This window comes from Schistocerca nitens, chromosome 2 (assembly GCF_023898315.1).
Source record: "Schistocerca nitens isolate TAMUIC-IGC-003100 chromosome 2, iqSchNite1.1, whole genome shotgun sequence".
Taxonomy (NCBI): Eukaryota; Metazoa; Arthropoda; class Insecta; order Orthoptera; family Acrididae; genus Schistocerca; species Schistocerca nitens.
In genome coordinates, this window is record NC_064615.1 from 1,027,094,026 (window position 1) to 1,027,113,856 (window position 19,831).

Here is a 19,831-nt window from a genome sequence, read left to right on the forward strand (position 1 = left end):
TGTAAGCAGGAGATCCCGGGTTCGAGTCCCGGTCGGGGCACACATTTTCATCTGTCCCCGTTGACGCATGTCAGCGCCTGTAAGCAGCTAAGGGTGTTCATTTCATTGTAATTTAAAGCCCTTTCTGAAGACATTTCCCATGTATATGAAGATTTTATTTTTTTACGCAGAAATGAGATGACTGTATCGGGGTAAAATGCTGGAGCAGTTTCTGAATTTGACACATGAGATTGAATTTTTATGACTAAAAAGATTGGAAATATCTCTATATCAAAAAATTCAGATTTTTGGTGTGGCTTAGCACTTTTGACCTATGTTACTAATCATTTAAATACATTAAATACATGGCTTCAAGTCAGAAATCAATTACTTACTCAATTTTATGGCCATATTATGTCTTTTCACTGTAAGTTAAATATGTTGCAAACCTAACTGAATTCAGGCAGTTACATCTATTTTCATAATTACAAAAATGAGTTAGGAAAGAAACAAACCAACTACACGAGCATATGTGATAAAATAGTTGGTAGCTTGAGATCCCTCCAAGGCCTGTTTCACTGATTTTCACAAGGTAAAGTCATTGTTAGATTTATTTTGCAACCCTTTTGCCATTGTGCCTGAGAATGTGCATGAAGCATAGCAAATGAAACTTACTTACATTCATAACGATGAGACTCTGTACATTGAATTCTCTACACCAAGTCTGTTGAATTTCCTTCATTGTGTCAGTAGAAACCATAACAACTCATTGGTAGGTAATGCATTAAAATACACAAAAGTATCTGGACACCCTCCAAAAACATATGTTTTCCATATTGGGTGCATTGTGCTGCCACCTACTGCCAGGTACTCCATATTAGCAACCTCAGTAGTCATTAGACATCGTGAGAGAGCAGAATGGGGTGCTCTGCAGAACTCACAGACTTTGAATGTGGTCAGGTAATTTGGTGTCATTTTTGTCATACATCTGTACATGAGATTTCCACATTCCTAAACATCCCTAGCTCCACTGTTTCCAATGTGCTAGTGAAGTGGAAATGTGAAGGGACACATGCAGCACAAAAGCATCTAGGCCTTCTTGTCTATTGACTGACAGAGACCGCCGACAGTTGAAGAGGGTCGTAATGTGTAATAGGCAGACATCTACTCAGACCATCACACAGGAATTCCAAACTCCATCAGGATCCACACCAAGTACTATGAGAGGCGGGAGATTAGAAAACTTGGATTTCATGGTCGAGCGGCTGCTCGTAAGCCACACATCATGCTGGTAAATGTCAAACAATATCTCACTTGGTGTAAGGAGCATAAACATTGGATAATTGAACAGTGGAAAAACATTGTGTGGAGTGATGAATCACGGTACACAATGTGGTGATCTGATGGCAGGGTGTGGGTATGGTGAATGCCCCGTGAACATCATCTGTCATCATTTGTAGTGCCAACACTAAAATTCGGAGGCAGTGGTGTTATGGTGTGGCCATGTTTTTCATGGAGGGGGCTTGCACCCCTTGTTGTTTTGCGTGGCACTATCACAGCACAGGCCTACATTGTTGTTTTAAGCACCTTCTTGCTTCTCACACTTGAGGAGCAATTTGGGGATGGTGATTGCATCTTTTCAACCTGATCAAGTACTTGTTCACAATGCATGACCTGTGGTGGAGTGGTTACACAACAATAACATCCCTGTAATGGACTGGCCTGCACAGAGTCCTGACCTGAATCCTATAGAACACCTTTGGGATGTTTTGGATTGCTGACTTCATGCCAGACCTCACTGACCAACATTGATGCCTCTCCTCAGTGCAGCTCTCCATGAAGAATGGACTGCCATTCCCCAAGAAACCTTCCAGGACCTGATTGAATGTATGCCTACAAGAGTGGAAGCTGTCATCAAGGCTAAGGGTGGACCAGCACCATATTGAATTCCAGCATTACAGATGGAGGGCACCATGAACTTGTAAGTCATTTTCAGGCAGGTGTCCTCCTTGTGTTAACTCATGTATGTGAATCAACTTTTCCTAAATGCACATTAACAAATCAAAAACTAGGGATCACTTGATGTATGACAATTTTGCACTTGTCTTTGACAAACTGGACCAAACATCAAGCAACTTTGAAATCTGTGGAGTGTTTCAAATTAAATTGTGTAATTAATGTTTTTCTAAAAAAAATGTTGTAATTATATTTCTTAAATAAACTGAATATTTGTGAAACAAATTACGTGAACTAATTATGTATGTGGCTCCCCCGCCCACTCACTCACTCACACACACACACACACACACACACACACACACACACACACACACACACACAAAAGAAAGGGGTTTGCAGGCTATGGTACTTGAGAGTCTCTACACCCCTGCATTACACAGTTTATTTTGGGAAACATCTCAAAGTCACACACACACACACAAAAGAAAGGGGTTTGCAGGCTATGGTACTTGAGAGTCTCTACACCCCTGCATTACACAGTTTATTTTGGGAAACATCTCAAAGTTAAGATGAAAAGTTTAGGCAATAGATGGCTGGTTTGTAAGAATTTATTTTTATAGATTTTTCGTTGCAAGTTCCTTAATGTGACACAGTCATAAATATAAAATCATGAACTGTTTAATCAACAAAGATTTAGAATCAGCTGTTTATCTACTCATTTTGTTACATTGTGTATTAATAGGGGGCAATCACTACTTAAAAGAAGAGAGAAAGGAAAAGAGAAAAAAAGACCATCACCAGCTTTTATGTAGACAATAGCACAGTCTGTTACGTGGTAACACTCCTTGCACTGCTTTCTATTTCTGATAAATCAGCATCAGTATCCATAGTCCTACATATTAGCAGTAATAAAAAAAACATGAATTATTTATCTAGGGATTGTGCATTTAAAGGTAATGCTCACAGGATTTCCAAATATAATTGTTCATTGTCAATAGAGAGGCATAATTTTAAATAATGTTTTTGTGCCTTCTTATTTCATATTGTAAAATTTAATTGTTATATATACAATGAAAATTATTTACAAAATTTGATATTGAAATGATCTGTAAATATATTTTGTTTGGACTTAACAAATTTATTAATGAAAATAATCTGACAGATCTTAATGTTAAAAGCATGGCTCAAGTAGACATTAATAAATGAGTGCCTATTGAGACAATTAAATTCACTAGACCTGTGGTTCATTCTCAGAGAACCTCTAGAGTACATTGAGTACCTAGTAAAATGTGAATGCTTGTTGAAATACTGGTGAAAAGTGCAGAGTGAAAACTTTCGAAACACAAATAATGCAGAAATTACTACCAACTGAAGAAACTGGATGCAGATAGAGAGCAGTGGAATATAGGGTGCAGTAAATCATCCCAAAGACTAATTACACACACCACAAAGTGACTTGCAGAGTGTAGATGTTGATACAGGAAAGTGATAACTGTGGATTTTCCTTTGTACCACTTTCACTATTGGAAAAAAAATGTAAATTTCTGTTTCAAGACAACACTCTGTGCCATTGTCCATTACAGACAATTCAAGAATGTTAACAGTTTCAGAAGAGCAAAAGAAATAAATATTTTATTGCTCATATAACTTGGATATAGCGATTTGGACCAAATCTATCAAATTCCCCTATTGGTCTGCATATTCAGTAATGATAACTTCACTGTGAATAACACTTGATTATGATTAGTAACTCATAATAGTGGTTTACATGATCAAGGATAATGCTTTATTTTTATTTTTATATGAAGTCTGATGTCTGCCAAATTTGCCACCTTGTAATTTCAGTTTAATGTATGCTCCTCATGTGATGCAGCACTATAACTTTAGTTCTACTTTTGCTCATATTTTTAATATCTATTATTTTATTTTTCTATCTCAGGAGTGTTTGGGCCACCACTGGGCAAAAAACTTGTTGTATTTGTTGATGATGTGAATATGCCTTTGAAAGAAACATATGGTGCCCAGCCTCCAATAGAAATTCTGAGACAGTGGCTGGACCATTGGACATGGTATGACAGGAAGGAAATAGTCCCAATGAAACTAATTGATGTCCAGGTATGTCCATCAGTATTGCTTAAGGATGCAAATAATAAAGGAGACTCTCTCTACTCAGTAATTGCATCAGTTTTGGTAGCCATTGAAAGAAAGAAATCGGACAAATTGAAATAACTCTCATGCTGGAAATGCTTACCTCAACCACCAGCTTACTTAGTTAGATTTAATAATGACAGGGAGTAAAATGTAATGAAATAATGGTACTTGTTATCATGTCATTGTTAGATGTAGCAGTTTTTGTAGTAGGAGTATTCATAAATATAAGAGCAGTGAAAATGAAAACATGGTGTTGAAAATTATAAATAAGTCTCATTAATTGTGATTCCAATGGTGCCATAATCAGAAATCTTAAATGCTTATTATAATATTTGTTGTGTAAATGGAACAGCAGATGAGACTAGGAAAAGTTTGCACTAAGAATCACTCAAATTTGTGGGATAATTTTTAAATATGTAATCAGAACATGCATTAAAGAGTCAAACTGCCCAAATGAAATTAATAATTTTATAACAAGGAAACAGTAGGAAACTGTCAAAAATATCTTTAATTTAAAAAAAAATAGTTGGACTGCCCAGTACATACTTTTAAGAGATGCAAAACTCAGTACACTTTATAGAAATGCATAAAAAACAATAACAACAGTACTCTCACCTTTCACATCAACTATAGTGAGGTGCACTTAAGAAAGTTGTTGCATTATGTCTTCTGTGCAGAAAAGGATGGAGAATACTTTTCTGGCAGGGCCAATGTGCTCTCTTTTTTCTGTGCAGTGCCTCACACTCAAGCTGTGGCATACCCAGGCAACATTGGGCCAGTATTTCTGATTCTGATCCTCCCTAAAAGAAATTTGTATGCTCAGAAGTATATAGCTGCCCTTCTTAATGTAATACTTCTTGTGTTTGCTTTGTGCTACTCATAATAAAAACTACTGTGGCTAAGTGCTCTTGTCTTAGCCAAACTTTCTCAAAAGTCAATGCTAAATATTCTAAAAGTAACCTCAAGTGTATGCCTCAGACAGATATGACAGAATAAAGCTATTGGTTGGAGTGTCAGATGACTCTCTGTTAATTTCCACTGTGAATTGCTCTGTCACTAGCAGCAATCTGGAGGGGGTGGGGAAGGGATAGTAGTGTACTGGTGGGGAGAGAGGTGAATGCTTTCTGGTGGAGTGTGAAGGGACTAGAGCCAACAAGCGCAGCATCAGGAGGTTGTGGGGCACGGAGGTGGGGAAAAAAGGAGAGGACCAGGGAAAGATGGGTGACTGCATTGGCAGAGGGTGGCAAATAAACAGGGTCAGAGATGAGAATGGAGAGGAGATGATTGGAGAGAGGGGTTGGAAGCTGTTGGGTGGAGGCTGTGGGAACGGTCTGTTACCTCACATTGAGGCAGGATAGTCACGGGAATGGAGAATGTGTTGTCATTTTTTTTTATTTCTCAAGTTTTATGAACTTCTTTCTTGCATTAAATTTTTAATTATACTTCCTCTTCTTGTTGGGTGCGCGCGCGCGCGCACACACACACACACACACACACACACACACACACACACACACACACACACATGTAGTACACATTTAAAAGTGATGAAGGTATTTCTATATTTTCAAACTATTAGTTCCTTTCTCATGGAGGATACAGAGGTAGATTGGTGAAGGTTAGAAAGATTATAAAGAAGGGGCTTGATGTCCCTCAGACCCCAGGATAAGAAGGACCCACCTGCTGCAAGAATAACACAACAGGAGGGTTCCCCTCATCTTGAAACCTGAGATATCTGTTCCTTCTTTCTCACCTTCCTCAAGTTATCCCTCTTTCCTCCCAGTGGAAGGAACTGTTAGTTCTGAAAGCTGTGAACAGTTTGTTCTTGTATTAAAATATTTCTATAAGCAGTGGAAGGTAAGTGTTGGCTGTCCCTTTTTATCTTTGTAAATAATTTCTAGGATGGAAGCAACAAAGGTGAACACTCACCAGTAACTTAATAATGGGTGACACATGGATATGCATACAACACATCAGAAAATCTCATTAGGTTTAGCTTTTTTCATAGTCAAAGAAACACTCATATATGTGACATCCAAATACAACACCCCTATACCATATTTACTTGAATCTAAGCCGCACTTTTTTTCCGGTTTTTGTAATCCAAAAAACCGCCTGCGGCATAGAATCGAGTGCAAAGTAAGCGGAAGTTCTGAAATATGTTGGTAGGTGCCACCACAACTAACTTCTGCCGTCGAATATATGCAGTGCTACACAGCCATGCTTTACAGGCACAAAGATAAATACTAGCGCCAAAACCTCTGAGTCAGTAAATAAATTTAAAAAAAGGTGGAAGACGAGCTTTTTTTCTCCGCCCCTAGTTTCGACCACTGCTTTTTCATACATTATCCAATGAAGTAAATACAAATTCCGTATTGTTCATCTTTGACTGTAGCAGCATTTCAATGTACTATGAAAATCCGACTGGCAAGACTGTTTGGGATGTTTGTCAATATGGCCAACTCTACGTTCTAAATTTTTTCCTACCTGTGAGGAGAGATGGTTGCTAATAGGAACTTTTATGAATTGTGAATCACATGCAGTATTCTCTTCACCATAAGAATAATACGAATGTAAACATTTTGCCATGTATTCTTTCGTGTTTGCTGCTATCTCATTTAAATCCTGTCTGCCTAATAAGCTACGAAACTACTGTGAGACAACAGCAAATGCGGAAGAATACACATATCAAGTGATGTTTATATTCGTATTATTCTTATGCCTAATAGTGATACAGTCAGAAAGGAAGCGCGGCAATTGACTAGATTTTTGAATCTAAGATGAGCAAGCCATGTCGCAAGTGGCGACAGGTCGTAAACACACATTATCAGAATGCGACAAACAATGCATGACACTGTACAATAACGCATTTTCAGCTTAGAGTGACGTAATCACCTGTAACAAAGAGAACAGCACTTATCAGATCAAAGAAAAGTAAGCAATCAATTCAAACACGAAGCACGTGAAAAAGGAAGGGTACCCGTATAAATACAGACGGAGCGCCTGACGCATAGAAATGGCGACCTGGTGAAGCTAACTGCTAAGCTTATGAGTCGAACCAAACTACTGTAGCTGTATCGTCATTCATTCGACCTAAATTGTGTTTCATATTACAATGGACCACCTTTGTTTCGATTTGGAGGTGCGGCCTAAAACTTTTCTCTCCCTTGAATTTCGAGTCTCAAATTTCAGGTGTGGCTTAGATTCGGCAAAATTTTTTTTTTCCTTGATTTCGAGTCTCATATTTTGGGTGCGGCTTAGATTCGAGTGCAGCTTAGTTTCGAGTAAATACGGTAACTGTTACATCACAAGCTAGTGCCCATCAACCAGCTGCAAGTTACTTCCTTTCATAATTTACTTAACTATACTCACTGCCAAAAAAGGGATTATTTACTAATGGAAATATTGTTACATTTATACTGATGTATGAATTTATGTTTTTACTGTAAGAATTTTAATTTTTCCTGTTTCTTTTTTCTTTTTTGCCTTCAGATAGTGTGTGCCATGGGCCCAGCAACAGGTGGGGCTAACACAGTCACACCTCGATTTCTTCGCCATTTTAATGTTCTCTGTATTGATGAATTTGATGATTCGACAATGTTGACAATATTCAGCAAAATTATGTTGTGGCATCTCGACACAAGGTAAATAAAATCTCAGAAAGGTATTTCTGATTGTGGTACACCTGTTCTACATCATTAGAAGAGTGCTATAAGTTGCTATAGTACTAAATTAAAAATATCAGTAGCCATCCCAGAGCATTTTATGTAAGTAGAATACAAGACCATTAAAAGAAGGTGAAGAAGAGTTACTGATTGCAACTGTAGTTAAATTAACTTCATCTTCTCTTTATACCTTTGCTCCACAGGGAACACATCCACTCTTAGTAATATCATCTCTTACTGAAAGGGCTGCAAGTGGCAGCTTTTTTATTTCACACACACACACACACACACACACACACACACACACACACACACACAATAAGGGCAGTTGGATAAGTGTCTACCAAAGAGGAGCAGAGATTTGTACATAAAACTATGTAAAAAAAAATTCAACCTGTGTATGTTTGTGCTTGCAAAACTCAAAAATTACTCCACCAGTTGACTTTAAATTTTGACACAAGGTTTCATTCAAATACATGTGTTTTTATACGCCTATTTTTAATATTTGTAAATTATATGTGTTACAAAAATGGGAAATATTATTACCAAAACTCTTGAAACATTCTAGACAAATTTACTTAAAATTGTGATATGCTATTGAACATTATGACCAGCTACAGACTATATTCTTAAACATTCAGGCAGAGATAGATTATATATTTTTTCAAACAATCTATTGAAACTGACTGCTGTAAAGCCACCACGGCCGCATTAACCCTTTCGCTGCTACAGAGACGTGCTCCCCGCATTCCGCGCTGTGCGCGATTTTGTCACTGCACTGCTCGCCTGTGCTGACACATGGTGTTTCCGACTGCTTTGACACACTTATTATTCGATTCCATAAACACTATTTGGCCCAAAAATTAGATTTTTACACATCTTCTTTCTCACAGTCAGTTTTAACTACAATAGCAACCATTAGACAAATTACATTTCACATATATATTCTTTGCCATTATATATAAATATATTTTTAAACATAAATTGAATATGCAACATTGTGCTGTTTTGTTTTCTTTCTTGCAGATGGTTTTCACAGAAAAAAGGGAAAGTTATATTCTTGGTTTACTGGCTTGTGATTAGAACACTACTACAGAACGTAAATTTGCAAAAAGAATAAACAAGGCTCAGGGTCAGAGAAAGAAGGGAGGGGGACAAAGAGGAGATAGACAGAGAGGTAGGAAAAATGGACATAGAGAGTGGAAAGGAGGAGATGGACAGAGAGAGGGACAGGAAGAGGTGGACAGAAAGGGGGAGGAGAAGATGGGCAGAGAGAGGGGGGAGAAGGGGATTAGGATATACATCCAGTACCCATGCATATTAGAAACATCTGTTTTCTCTTTTTTTTCTTTTCATTTTAACCAGACTGAACCACAGCAACATGAGGCAGGGCATACCTAGTTTTGATATGTTTGTTATAGTTGACTTCTTTTATCTTGGCGGCTCGCGCATGCCCGCCCAGACGCGGGAGATTGCTGCATTGCCAGTTGCACATGACGCACGCGCCAAGAGAAGCAGCACCATAGTATAGTATAGTTCGCAAGCTTACGTTTAGGGGGGAGCGCGCAGTTTATGAAGTAAAGCCACCACGGCCGCATTAACCCTTTCGCTGCTACAGAGACGTGCTCCCCGCATTCCGCGCTGTGCGCGATTTTGTCACTGCACTGCTCGCCTGTGCTGACACATGGTGTTTCCGACTGCTTTGACACACTTATTATTCGATTCCATAAAAACTATTTGGCCCAAAAATTAGATTTTTACACATCTTCTTGAGTGATACCTTCCCACCACTTCCTTTGACTGATTGAAGTGCTTTAAAATAAAGCCAAACGCGCCCGGTGTAAATAAAACTTTTATTACAGTTGCGAAAGAAGGAATATTTCTCAATATTACATACGACACCTATGTGGTACTTAAATTAAATGAGATATTGTTATACAGTAAATTTTATATGAAATTTAGGTATCTTGTCCACATTTCATTCTCAACATTGTGGCAACTAAAATCGACCATAAGGAAAGTATACGCTATGGACTTATACCTCTGGAAGCTCTTCAAAATTTCGTGCAATGGTTTACTACATTTAATGCTGCATAATAACTGCGTTGAACATCGAAACAAAATTAAGTCATTTATGGGGGGAAGGTATCAGTCAAGAAGACGTGTAAAAATCAAATTTTTGGGCCAAATAGTTTTTGTGTAATCGAATAATAAGTGTGTCAAAGCAGTGGGAACATGTGTCTGCACAGGCGAGCAGTGCAGTGATGACAAAATCGCACACAGCGCGGAATGCGGAGAGCACGTGCTTGCAACAGCGAAAGGGTTAATGAAGAGACAAAGCACTAGAAATTTCAAAAAATTGCATTCAAACGAATATAATTCGTGAAGAAAGGCAATTTGATATTGTTTTTAAATAATGAAAATATGAAGTACCGCACAAGGTTTGAACTCATAACCTTCCGCGTAGTAGCCCAACACCTTTTTTTTTTTTTATCTCATTTTGTTCGTTTTCGTTCGTTGTATTTGCTCGAGGCGGACATTGCAAGACACCTGTTTCAGTTCGTAGTTGATCCATTAACTCAGTTTTTTTTATTACAGAGGGCAGCTAACCCTCTGACCGAACAAAATGTGGAACGCTTCACGATTTTGCGTGTCATCCTTGTGCAGGGGTCATGCTAATCTTCTCTGTATCGTTCCAATTTTAGTATATGTACCGCCGAAGCAAGTACGTACACTTTAACCATTACGCTATCGCAACTCGTCTGACTACGGAATGCCATGAGGCGTCTAACACGTCACGCAAAATACTGACAAACACTGTTGGTATGACTATGAATTACTCACACTTTGTCGAAGTACAATAGGAAATAAACAAGTACCGCTGTTCTTTAATGTGAAAAAGTGGTTCGTGAGATTGATACAAACACCTTTCCTTGCTATCACCTGAATTAGGAGTCTTATTGCTTGTTTGGTTTAATTAATTAATAGAATATGAAGCAATTGGTATAAAGAATGCTTTTTCCAAACTTTCTATAAAAGAAAGTCTGCTATCAAGACATTGTTTTTGTTCTATTACTTTATTTATGACTGAAAGTTTCTAAAACTGAAGACACTCGTCCATGCTCTGCACTGCAGTCGAGATCTGGCAACGTCCTCCTCTGTTCATTGGCTGACTGTGTTTTGTGACGTCAGATGCGCAGAACGAACCTAAACTCGGCCGCCAACATAAATGACACTCACTTTAGCATTTTTTAACATTTATGTTGAATTTTTCACATAGACATGTCATATATAGTGTTAAGTGCCACAGAAATGGAGAATAATGAGTGCTTTGCTGCAGTGAAAGATTTTTGTTTTAATCATTTTATAGTTGCACAGAATGAAACTAAAATGGCCAATATTCATCTCTCTACCACCGATGGCAATTGTTTATTTTAAGTTAATTTGCTTAAATGTGCTCACAAAAGTACAGGAGGTGAAGCTTACTCTGGCTTGGTAGTTCACACCATCACTCAGGAGACCATTGCTTCAGTATCGTAGGCTTTTCAAGTGAACATGAACCCAAAACATTTCATGGAAAAGCTGGGTATGTTGATTACTGACTTCTGTCCATTATATTCAATACTATTTTGACACAAACACAGGCAATTTTTCGATACAGTCCTCAAAACTGCATGTGTATATTGTGATACATGACTTGTGTGAGCCCTGGGCTTAGCAAGGCATCCATAAAACCCTCCCCATAAATCCTTTGACAATGCAGCCATAATATTGTCATACAAAAATGTTCCTTTTTCAATACCTGTCAAATTCCATAACCCAGGGATAGACTATTACAGCACAGTATTTATGAAGTATTATGACTCACCTGTCACCTGAGATAATGCAGTAAAAGCAGGAGTGACTGCAAGAGGTGTGCAACTCCTCCACAAAATTGTGCCCATTTGAATCTCTCAAGGAACTCTTATGCTATGTTTACTCATTGGTTGCAAAATCTAACCATATCTGCCTAATTTGTTAGTTGTGATGCTCAGAAATTTCTTTGTCCTTTGAAAACTGAAAGAACCTCTGCGTCGACAATATTGTTTCAGTCACAGTGATATGATTTCTGTGGAGTGGAACTTCTTGTTGAGCTTAATTGAGGACATCTGGAACCATGTTTGATGTTTGGTAAACATGGCACTGGATGGAACCTCCTCATGTAATGATGTCTCAGTTACTATAAAATGTGATAGTGATGTGTGTAAAATTTGTGTAAAAAGGTTAAGCGAGGTATCCTGTATCCTGTGTATCACGTGCAAGTCATGGTACAACCATAAATGTGTAAAAGTGAATCTGAAGTATATAAAAGATGAACATGAAACCTATAAACTGGACATTATAGAATGTAAAATGTTCAACCTTTCTGTTTGTTTGTTAGCAGAATAATTTGTGGGAAATATGCTCCTCACTGTTCTGCTACATCTTAGCTCAACTTGTGCCATGCACTGGCTCACACAGGACTGGGTCTGCAGAAAGAAATAATGGGACAAGAAATGTTCTCACAGTTCCTTCATTGGAAATGGACACAACTACACATAACATATAATACAAAAGTTGAACTTAGATTTTACGTTCTCCAATTTTATGTTTAACGTGTTTCTACTCCATAATTTCATAGGCCCTGTGGAAAGCCTACATGATCAGTGCTAAAAATTTCCTAATTTTGTGTTTCCTGCTAGTAAGGTTTACTAGATTCATTGTTTTCACTCAAAGTCTTACTTGACTTCATCCAGTTTTCTTCATATTGACTTTTGATGTGACTAAATGAGTTATAAGTGACACCAAAGACAGACGGTTCACTCCGTGACTGATGTCAAAGTTAAGTGAATATTTTAGACTGTTGCAGGAAGGCGAGACGTGAGAAAGGAAATGCTGATGTAATCCTTGATTGATGTTGTCCACACAACTTGCAACATTATTTAGCTTCACTGCGCAGTGATGATGGGTCGAGATTGTTTGATACTAATTTTTGCAGGAACTATCAAAATCATTACTTGGTGGCACAGTGAAGGTGACCAGGAATGAGGCTGTTGATTTGTTGATTGCTATAGTAAAAAGTTACTGTTTATGGATGTGTTAGTGACAGGAGAATCTCAGTTGTAGCAATAACTCTTTAGGGGAATGGATATGTGGTTGTGCAACCTGCAAAATATTTGTGACAAGGAAGAATATGAATGTTGATGAAGATTTCTCGGGTCTCCAGCCAGGTGGTAGCATCATGCCTGCTCGTCGTAATGTCTGGTCGGTCTTCTTAGATTTTACTGCATGTCGAATCACCCCAAACCTTGGTAAGATGTTCTCGTCTTGACAGTGTTGTCAGAAAGCCATTACCATTGCTTTATTCTTATTGCTGTTCAACACAAATTTTCATTCCACACAACTGATATACCAAGTCCTTTATTCTTGCTGACCACATTGCATTGCTGTCAGCATACCTCAAAGTTTTCATTTCTTCTGCCTGAACTTAATGACCTTTTCAAACTAGTGCTTGGTTTCCTTTACTGCCTGCTCTCAGTACAAATAGGATAACATAGAAGAAAGGCTATAACTTTGTCTCTCCCTCTTCTCAAGTACTGTCTACCTTTCACTTCCTTTGGCTCTTACAAACATAGTTAAGTTTCTGTACAAGTTGTAGGTAACCTTTCACTCCCTGAATTTATCCTTGCTGCCTTAAGAACTTCAAGGAGTGTATTCCAGTCAACACTGTCAAAAGCTTTTTCTGAATATACAAATGCTATGAACATAGGTTTGCCTTTCTTAAACCTATATTCTGATATAAGTCATAAGGTCAGTATTGTCTCGTGTGTTCCTACATTGATCCAGAACCCAAACTGAGCTTATCTCAGGTTGGGTTCTATCAGTTTATCCATTATAAAGTAATTGTTGTTGTTGTTGTGGTCTTCAGTCCTGAGACTGATTTGATGCAGCTCTCCATGCTACTCTATTCTGTGCAAGCTTCTTCATCTCCCAGTACTTACTGCAACCTACATCCTTCTGAATCTGCTTAGTGTATTCATCTCTTGGTCTCCCTCTACGATTTTTACCCTCCACACTGTCCTCCAATGCTCCCTCATGCCTCAGAACACGTCCTACCAACCGGTCCCTTCTTCTTGTCAAGTTGTGCCACAAACTCCTCTTCTCCACAATTCTATTCAATACCTACTCATTAGTTATGTGATCTACCCATCTAATCTTCAGCATTCTTCTGTTGCACCACATTTTGAAAGCTTCTATTCTCTTATTGTCCAAACTATTTGTCATCCACGTTTCACTTCCATACATGGCTACACTCCATACAAATACTTTCAGAAACGATTTCCTGACACTTAAATCTATAACTGATGTTAATAAATTTCTCTTCTTCAGAAACGTTTTCCTTGCCATTGCCAGTCTACATTTTATATCCTCTCTACTTCGTCCATCATCAGTTATTTTGCTCCCCAAATATCAAAACTCCTTTACTACTTTAAGTGTCTCATTTACTAATCTAATTCCCTCAGCATCACCAGACTTAATTCGACTACATTCCATTATCCTCATTTTGCTTTTGTTGATGTTCATCTTATATCCTCCTTTCAAGACACTGTCCATTCCATTCAACTGCTCTTCCAAGTCCTTTGCTGTCTCTGACAGAATTACAATGTCATCGGCGAACCTCAAACTTTTTAGTTCTTCACCATCAATTTTAATACCTACTCTGAATTTTTCTTTTGTTTCCTTCACTGCTTGCTCAATATACAGATTGAATAACATCGGGGAGAGGCCAGAACCCTGTCTCACTCCCTTCCCAACCACTGCTTCCCTTTCATGTCCCTCAACTCTTATAACTGCCATCTGCCTTATGTACAAATTGTAAATAGCCCTTCGTTCCTTGTATTTTACCCCCGCCACCTTCAGAATTTGAAAGAGAGTATTCCAGTCAACATTGTCAAAAGCTTTCTCTAAGTCTATAAATGCTAGAAATGTAGGTTTGCCTTTCCTTAATCTTTCTTCTAAGATAAGTCGTAAGGTCAGTATTGCCTCACGTGATCCAACATTTCATTCAGTAAGTACAAAAGAGTCATGCAAATGTTTAGTTGATTCCAGTGCTAGATGCTCCAAGTGAGGTTCTGCATCATGGTGTGGTTTACTGTTAAAGTTCCTATAGTATACAACCATAGAAGACTCAACCAATATGCTGCTTCCTCCTATGTATATCTCGCAAAGAGACAATGAAGGTAAAATTGGAGAGATTTGAGCTCATACAGAGGCTTACCAGTAATTGTTGTTCTCTTGAATCATTCATGACTTGAACAGGGTAGGGCATGTGATACACGGAATATTGTTGGCACACACCGTAAGGTGGTTGTGAAGTATAGCTGCAGATATTAATCGCTCTACAAATTAAAACAACTTGAAGAATAAGATATGTTTTCTCTGTGTTTTTTACAGAGACATTAACACAAAAGAGGTCATTGATTAAACATTGGAAAATTCAGGATGGAATGTAACAATACTATAAAAAAGAAAGTCACTACTCACCATATGGTGGAGATGCTAAGTTGCAGACAGCACAAAAAAAAGACTGTCACAAAAAAGCTTTCGGCCAATGAGGCCTTTGTTGGAAATAGGTGACATGCACACACGGGCACTCACAGAGATACTTAGGCAAATGCAACTCAGACACACATGACTGCAGTCATGTTTGTGTTATATTTGCGTGAATCTGTGTGTGTGTGTGTGTGTGTGTGTGTGTGTGTGTGTGTGTGTGTGTGTGTGTGTGACACATCTATTTTTGATAGTCTTTTGTTGTGCCTATCTGTGATTCAAAATCTCTACTATATGGTGAACTGTGAATTGTTTTTTTTATTCATCTCAATCATCATTTGCAATCTATTTGGTTTGGGTATAGGAGACATGTCAAAAATTTATATAACAGCTACAATGGTTTTCACATTAACAAATAACAGCACTATAATAAATAACAACACTATAAGGATACTTCTTGGAATATGTAACACACTATTTCCAGCTCAAATTTCCAGTTTGTCCTGCATGAATTTAGTAATAAAACTTCAGTGTCAGTACCTCATATAGCTTTCTTTTAAGTGAACCTAAATTCATCTGCATCAACTTGTTCCCTTTTAATTTATTACAAATTTTCATTCCCATGTATTCAGGTGCCTGGGCATACCATCTGAGGTGGTGGATGGGGAGCATAAAATTTTCTTTGTTTGTAGTATCATGTGATTGGAAAAAAATGGTTTCCCTCATAAAATTCATGTCTAGTGTACAAAAATATAATAATCTTATATATGTATAATGATGGCACAGTTAGTATTTTAAGTTTCCTAAATAATGGTCGACGTGGTTCTTTGTGGTTTGCAGTGCACATATTTCAAATGATTTTTTTCTGTATTTTTAGTATCCGCACTATGTTTGTCGAGTTACCCCAAAACACAATACCATACCTAATAATGGATTTGATGTAGCTTGTATTTGCTACTTTTCATGTGTCCATGTCAGTTGCAGTTGACAATATTTTCATTGCAAATGCAAAGCTGCTCGGTTTGTCTGCCAGGTTTTTGATGTGTGCTGACCAGCTCAAATTTTTATCTTCATTTTAACCTAAGAATTTGACTGAGTCAGCTTCTTCTATACCTTCGTTGTTGTGTACAATCTTAATCTGCTCACATTTTGACTGTTTTGTTTTGAACTGCATCATGTGGGTCTTAGATATGTTTAGATTCAACCCATTTATCTGAAATCAAGTTTCTATGGTACTGAGGGTACTGATCAAAGATTTGGAAACTTTTTCTGAATCCTGATCTTCAACTAAGACAGAAGTACCATCTGCGAACAGAACTGATTGGGAGCTGATATTTAATGGTAAGTCATTAACATAAAAGAGAAATAGGACTGGGCCTCATATGGAGCCTTTGTGGAACACCCCGAGATATTTTTTTCCAGTCAGAAAAATAACATGTGCCATTTGAAGAAAAGCTAACTCTTTGCTTTGTGTTGGGTAAGTAGGATTTAAGCCATTGGAGGGCACTGCCACTAATACCATACTTTTCAACTTTGTAAACAAGCAATGCATGGTTTACAGAATCACAGGCCTTTTTGAGGCCGAGGCCACAGAAAATTCCTGCCACCTTATTTCTCTTGTCTAATGATGTACTTATTTTTTCAATGAAACTGTTTACTGCATGTATGGTGTTTTTCCCCTGCTGAAAACCAAATTCATTGTTTAGAATAACATAATATTTTGCAATGAAGTTTTGGATCTGTGCAACAGCAAGTTTTTCAAATATTTTAGATAGGACTGGGAGAATTGAGGTAAGACAATAATTTCCCATGATCTCTCTTGATCCCTTCTTGAAGAGTGGTTTGACTGGAGCACATTTCAGTACCTCTGGGAAACAGCCCTCTTCAAAACATTGATTTATTATTTCAGCTAGTGGGTTTGCAATTCTGTTGTGTACCACTTTAATAACTTTGTGTGGGTATTCCGTCCAAATCTGCAGATTTTTTGCTTCTTAATGTTAGAATAGCATTTTCTACGGCCTCTACGGAAACTTTTAAGAATTTTTTAAAGTTTTTAGTTTTCACCTAGGCCAAAGGGATTTACTTTGTTGTGATAATCTGTTACATCTACATCAGACTTTGCTACATTTATAAAGAATTCATTAAAGTACTCTGATATTTGAGTTGGATTTCCAATAGTATTTCCTTAAATGTCAATTTTTGAAATTTCTTGGCTACAGGCTTTAACACCTAACTCAGATTTAATGACTGACCACACATCCTTTGTCTTATTTTAATGATTTAAAATTAGCCTGTTATTTGCCAGTTGTTTTGCTGTCCTGACAACTCTTTCAAATATGGTTTTACAGAGTCTAACATATTTAATGAAATCAATATCTTTATTATATTTTACTTCTCTGTGCAGTTCCCTTTTCCTTACACTGGAAATTTTTATGCCTTATATTATTGCTGCATATTCTAGGTGGAAATGTTTCATTAAAGACACTAAGAAAACTATTTAGGAATTTCTCAAAGTTTTCATCACTTGAGTTACAATGACCAATAGGCCATATTTCTATTTTAGCTTCTCACACTTATGTTAGCAAATTTTCTTTCCAAAGTTCCTGCTCATATGGGTTCTCATATGTGAAATGTTCCTGTCTGTCTGTGGCAGCTCAATGAACAATGCACAATGTTCTGAAACACCTAGGTTTAGACAAAATTTATACACATCTTCATATACATAATTAGTTAGAACACTGTCAATACATGATGCTGATTGCCCATTACCTCTGGTAGATTCAAAGAAATTCAATTTGGAATCATATTTCTTTACTACATCAGTGAATCTCGAAGCATGTAGCAACTTTCCTTTTCATAATCTTGTTAACTCATTGATTGTCAAAAAGTACATCTAAAAATGGTATGAGCAGTTAGAGGAAGTGGCCAGAATGACCAGAAAGCATATTATCTCCTCCCCCCTCCCCCCCATTATGTGTGTCTCTCTTTATATTGCTTACAACATTTACAGTTTGTCTATGATTTTCTATCTGTAGGTACTTATTTCTTGAGTCAAAATTACACACACAAATTAAGTGTGAATGTTACCAAACCATCAGCTTAATAAGTCATGTTTACAGAATACTAAGAAGAATGCCCGAGGGCATGCAGCTCTACTGTATGGTTAAGTGATGATTGCGTCCTCTTGGGTAAAATATTCCAGAGGTAAAATAGTCCCCCATTCGGATCTCCGGGCGGTGACTACTCAAGAGGACGTTATCAGGAGAAATAAAACTGGCGTTCTACGGATCGGAGTGTGGAATGTCGGATCCCTTAGGTGGGCAGGTAGGTTAGAAAATTTAAGAAGGGAAATGGATAGGTTAATGTTAGATATAGTGGGAATTAGTGAAGTTTGGTGGCAGGAGGAACAAGACTTTTGGTCTGGTGAATACAGGATTATAAATACAAAATCAAATAGGGGTAATGCAGGAGTAGGTTTAATAATGAATAAAAAAAATAGGAGTGTGGGTAAGCTACTACAAACAGCATAGTGAACGCATTATTGTGGCCAAGATAGACACGAAGCCCATGCCTACTACAGTAGTACAAGTTTATAGGCCAACTAGCTCTGCAGATGATGAAGAAATTGATGAAATGTATGATGAGATAAAAGAAATTATTGAGGTAGTGAAGGGAGACGAAAATTTAATAGTCATTGGTGATTGGAATTCAAGAGTAGGAAAAGGGAGAGAAGGAAACATTGTAGGTGAATATGGATTGGGGCTAAGAAATGAGAGAGGAAACTGTCTGGTAGAATTTTGTACAGAGCAAAACTTAATTATAGCTAACACTTGGTTCAAGAATCATAAAAGAAGGTTGTATACATGGAAGAATCCTGGAGATACTAGAAGGTATCAGATAGATTATATAATGGTAAGACAGATTTAGGAACCAGGTTTTAAATTGTAGGACATTTCCAGGGGCAGATGTGGATTATGACCACAATGTATTGGTTATGAACTGTAGATTAAAACTGAAGAAACTGCAAAAAGGTGGGAATTGAAGGAGATGGGACCTGGATAAACTGACTAAACCAGAGGTTGTACGGAGTTTCAGGGAGAGCATAAGGGAACAATTGACACGAATATGGGAAAGAAATACAGTAGAAGACGAATGGGTAGCTCTGAGGGATGAAGTAGTGAAGGCAGCAGAGGATGAAGCAGGTAAAAAGATGAGGGCTAGTATAAATCCTTGGGTAACAGAAGAAATATTGAATTTAATTGATGAAAGGAGAAAATATAAAAATGCAGTAAATGAAATAGGCAAAAAGGAATACAAACGTCTCAAAAATGAGATCGACAGGAAGTGCAAAATGGCTAAGCAGGGATGGCTAGAGGACAAATGTAACGATGTAGAGGCTTATCTCACTAGGGGCAAGATAGATACTGCCTACAGGAAAATTAAAGAGACCTTTGGAGAAAAGAGAACCACTTGTATGAATATCAAGAGCTCAGATGGTAACCCAGTTC

At 37.6% G+C, this 19,831-nt stretch overlaps 1 protein-coding gene and 1 non-coding gene across 2 annotated transcripts in view; one reads left to right on the top strand and one right to left on the bottom strand.

The window, feature by feature from the left end:
* The window catches only part of LOC126237376 (dynein axonemal heavy chain 7), a 1,033,797-nt gene that overhangs the window by 463,146 nt on the left and 550,820 nt on the right, over positions 1 to 19,831 (top strand). Inside the window, exons 30-31 of the mRNA XM_049947460.1 lie at positions 3,878 to 4,057; positions 7,586 to 7,733. Coding sequence (XP_049803417.1) covers positions 3,878 to 4,057; positions 7,586 to 7,733 — 328 coding nt within the window. The remainder of the gene's footprint in view (positions 1 to 3,877; positions 4,058 to 7,585; positions 7,734 to 19,831) is intronic.
* Positions 10,377 to 10,483, bottom strand: LOC126237719 (U6 spliceosomal RNA). Its single transcript, XR_007545176.1, has one exon. It is a non-coding gene; the product is annotated as a U6 spliceosomal RNA (small nuclear RNA).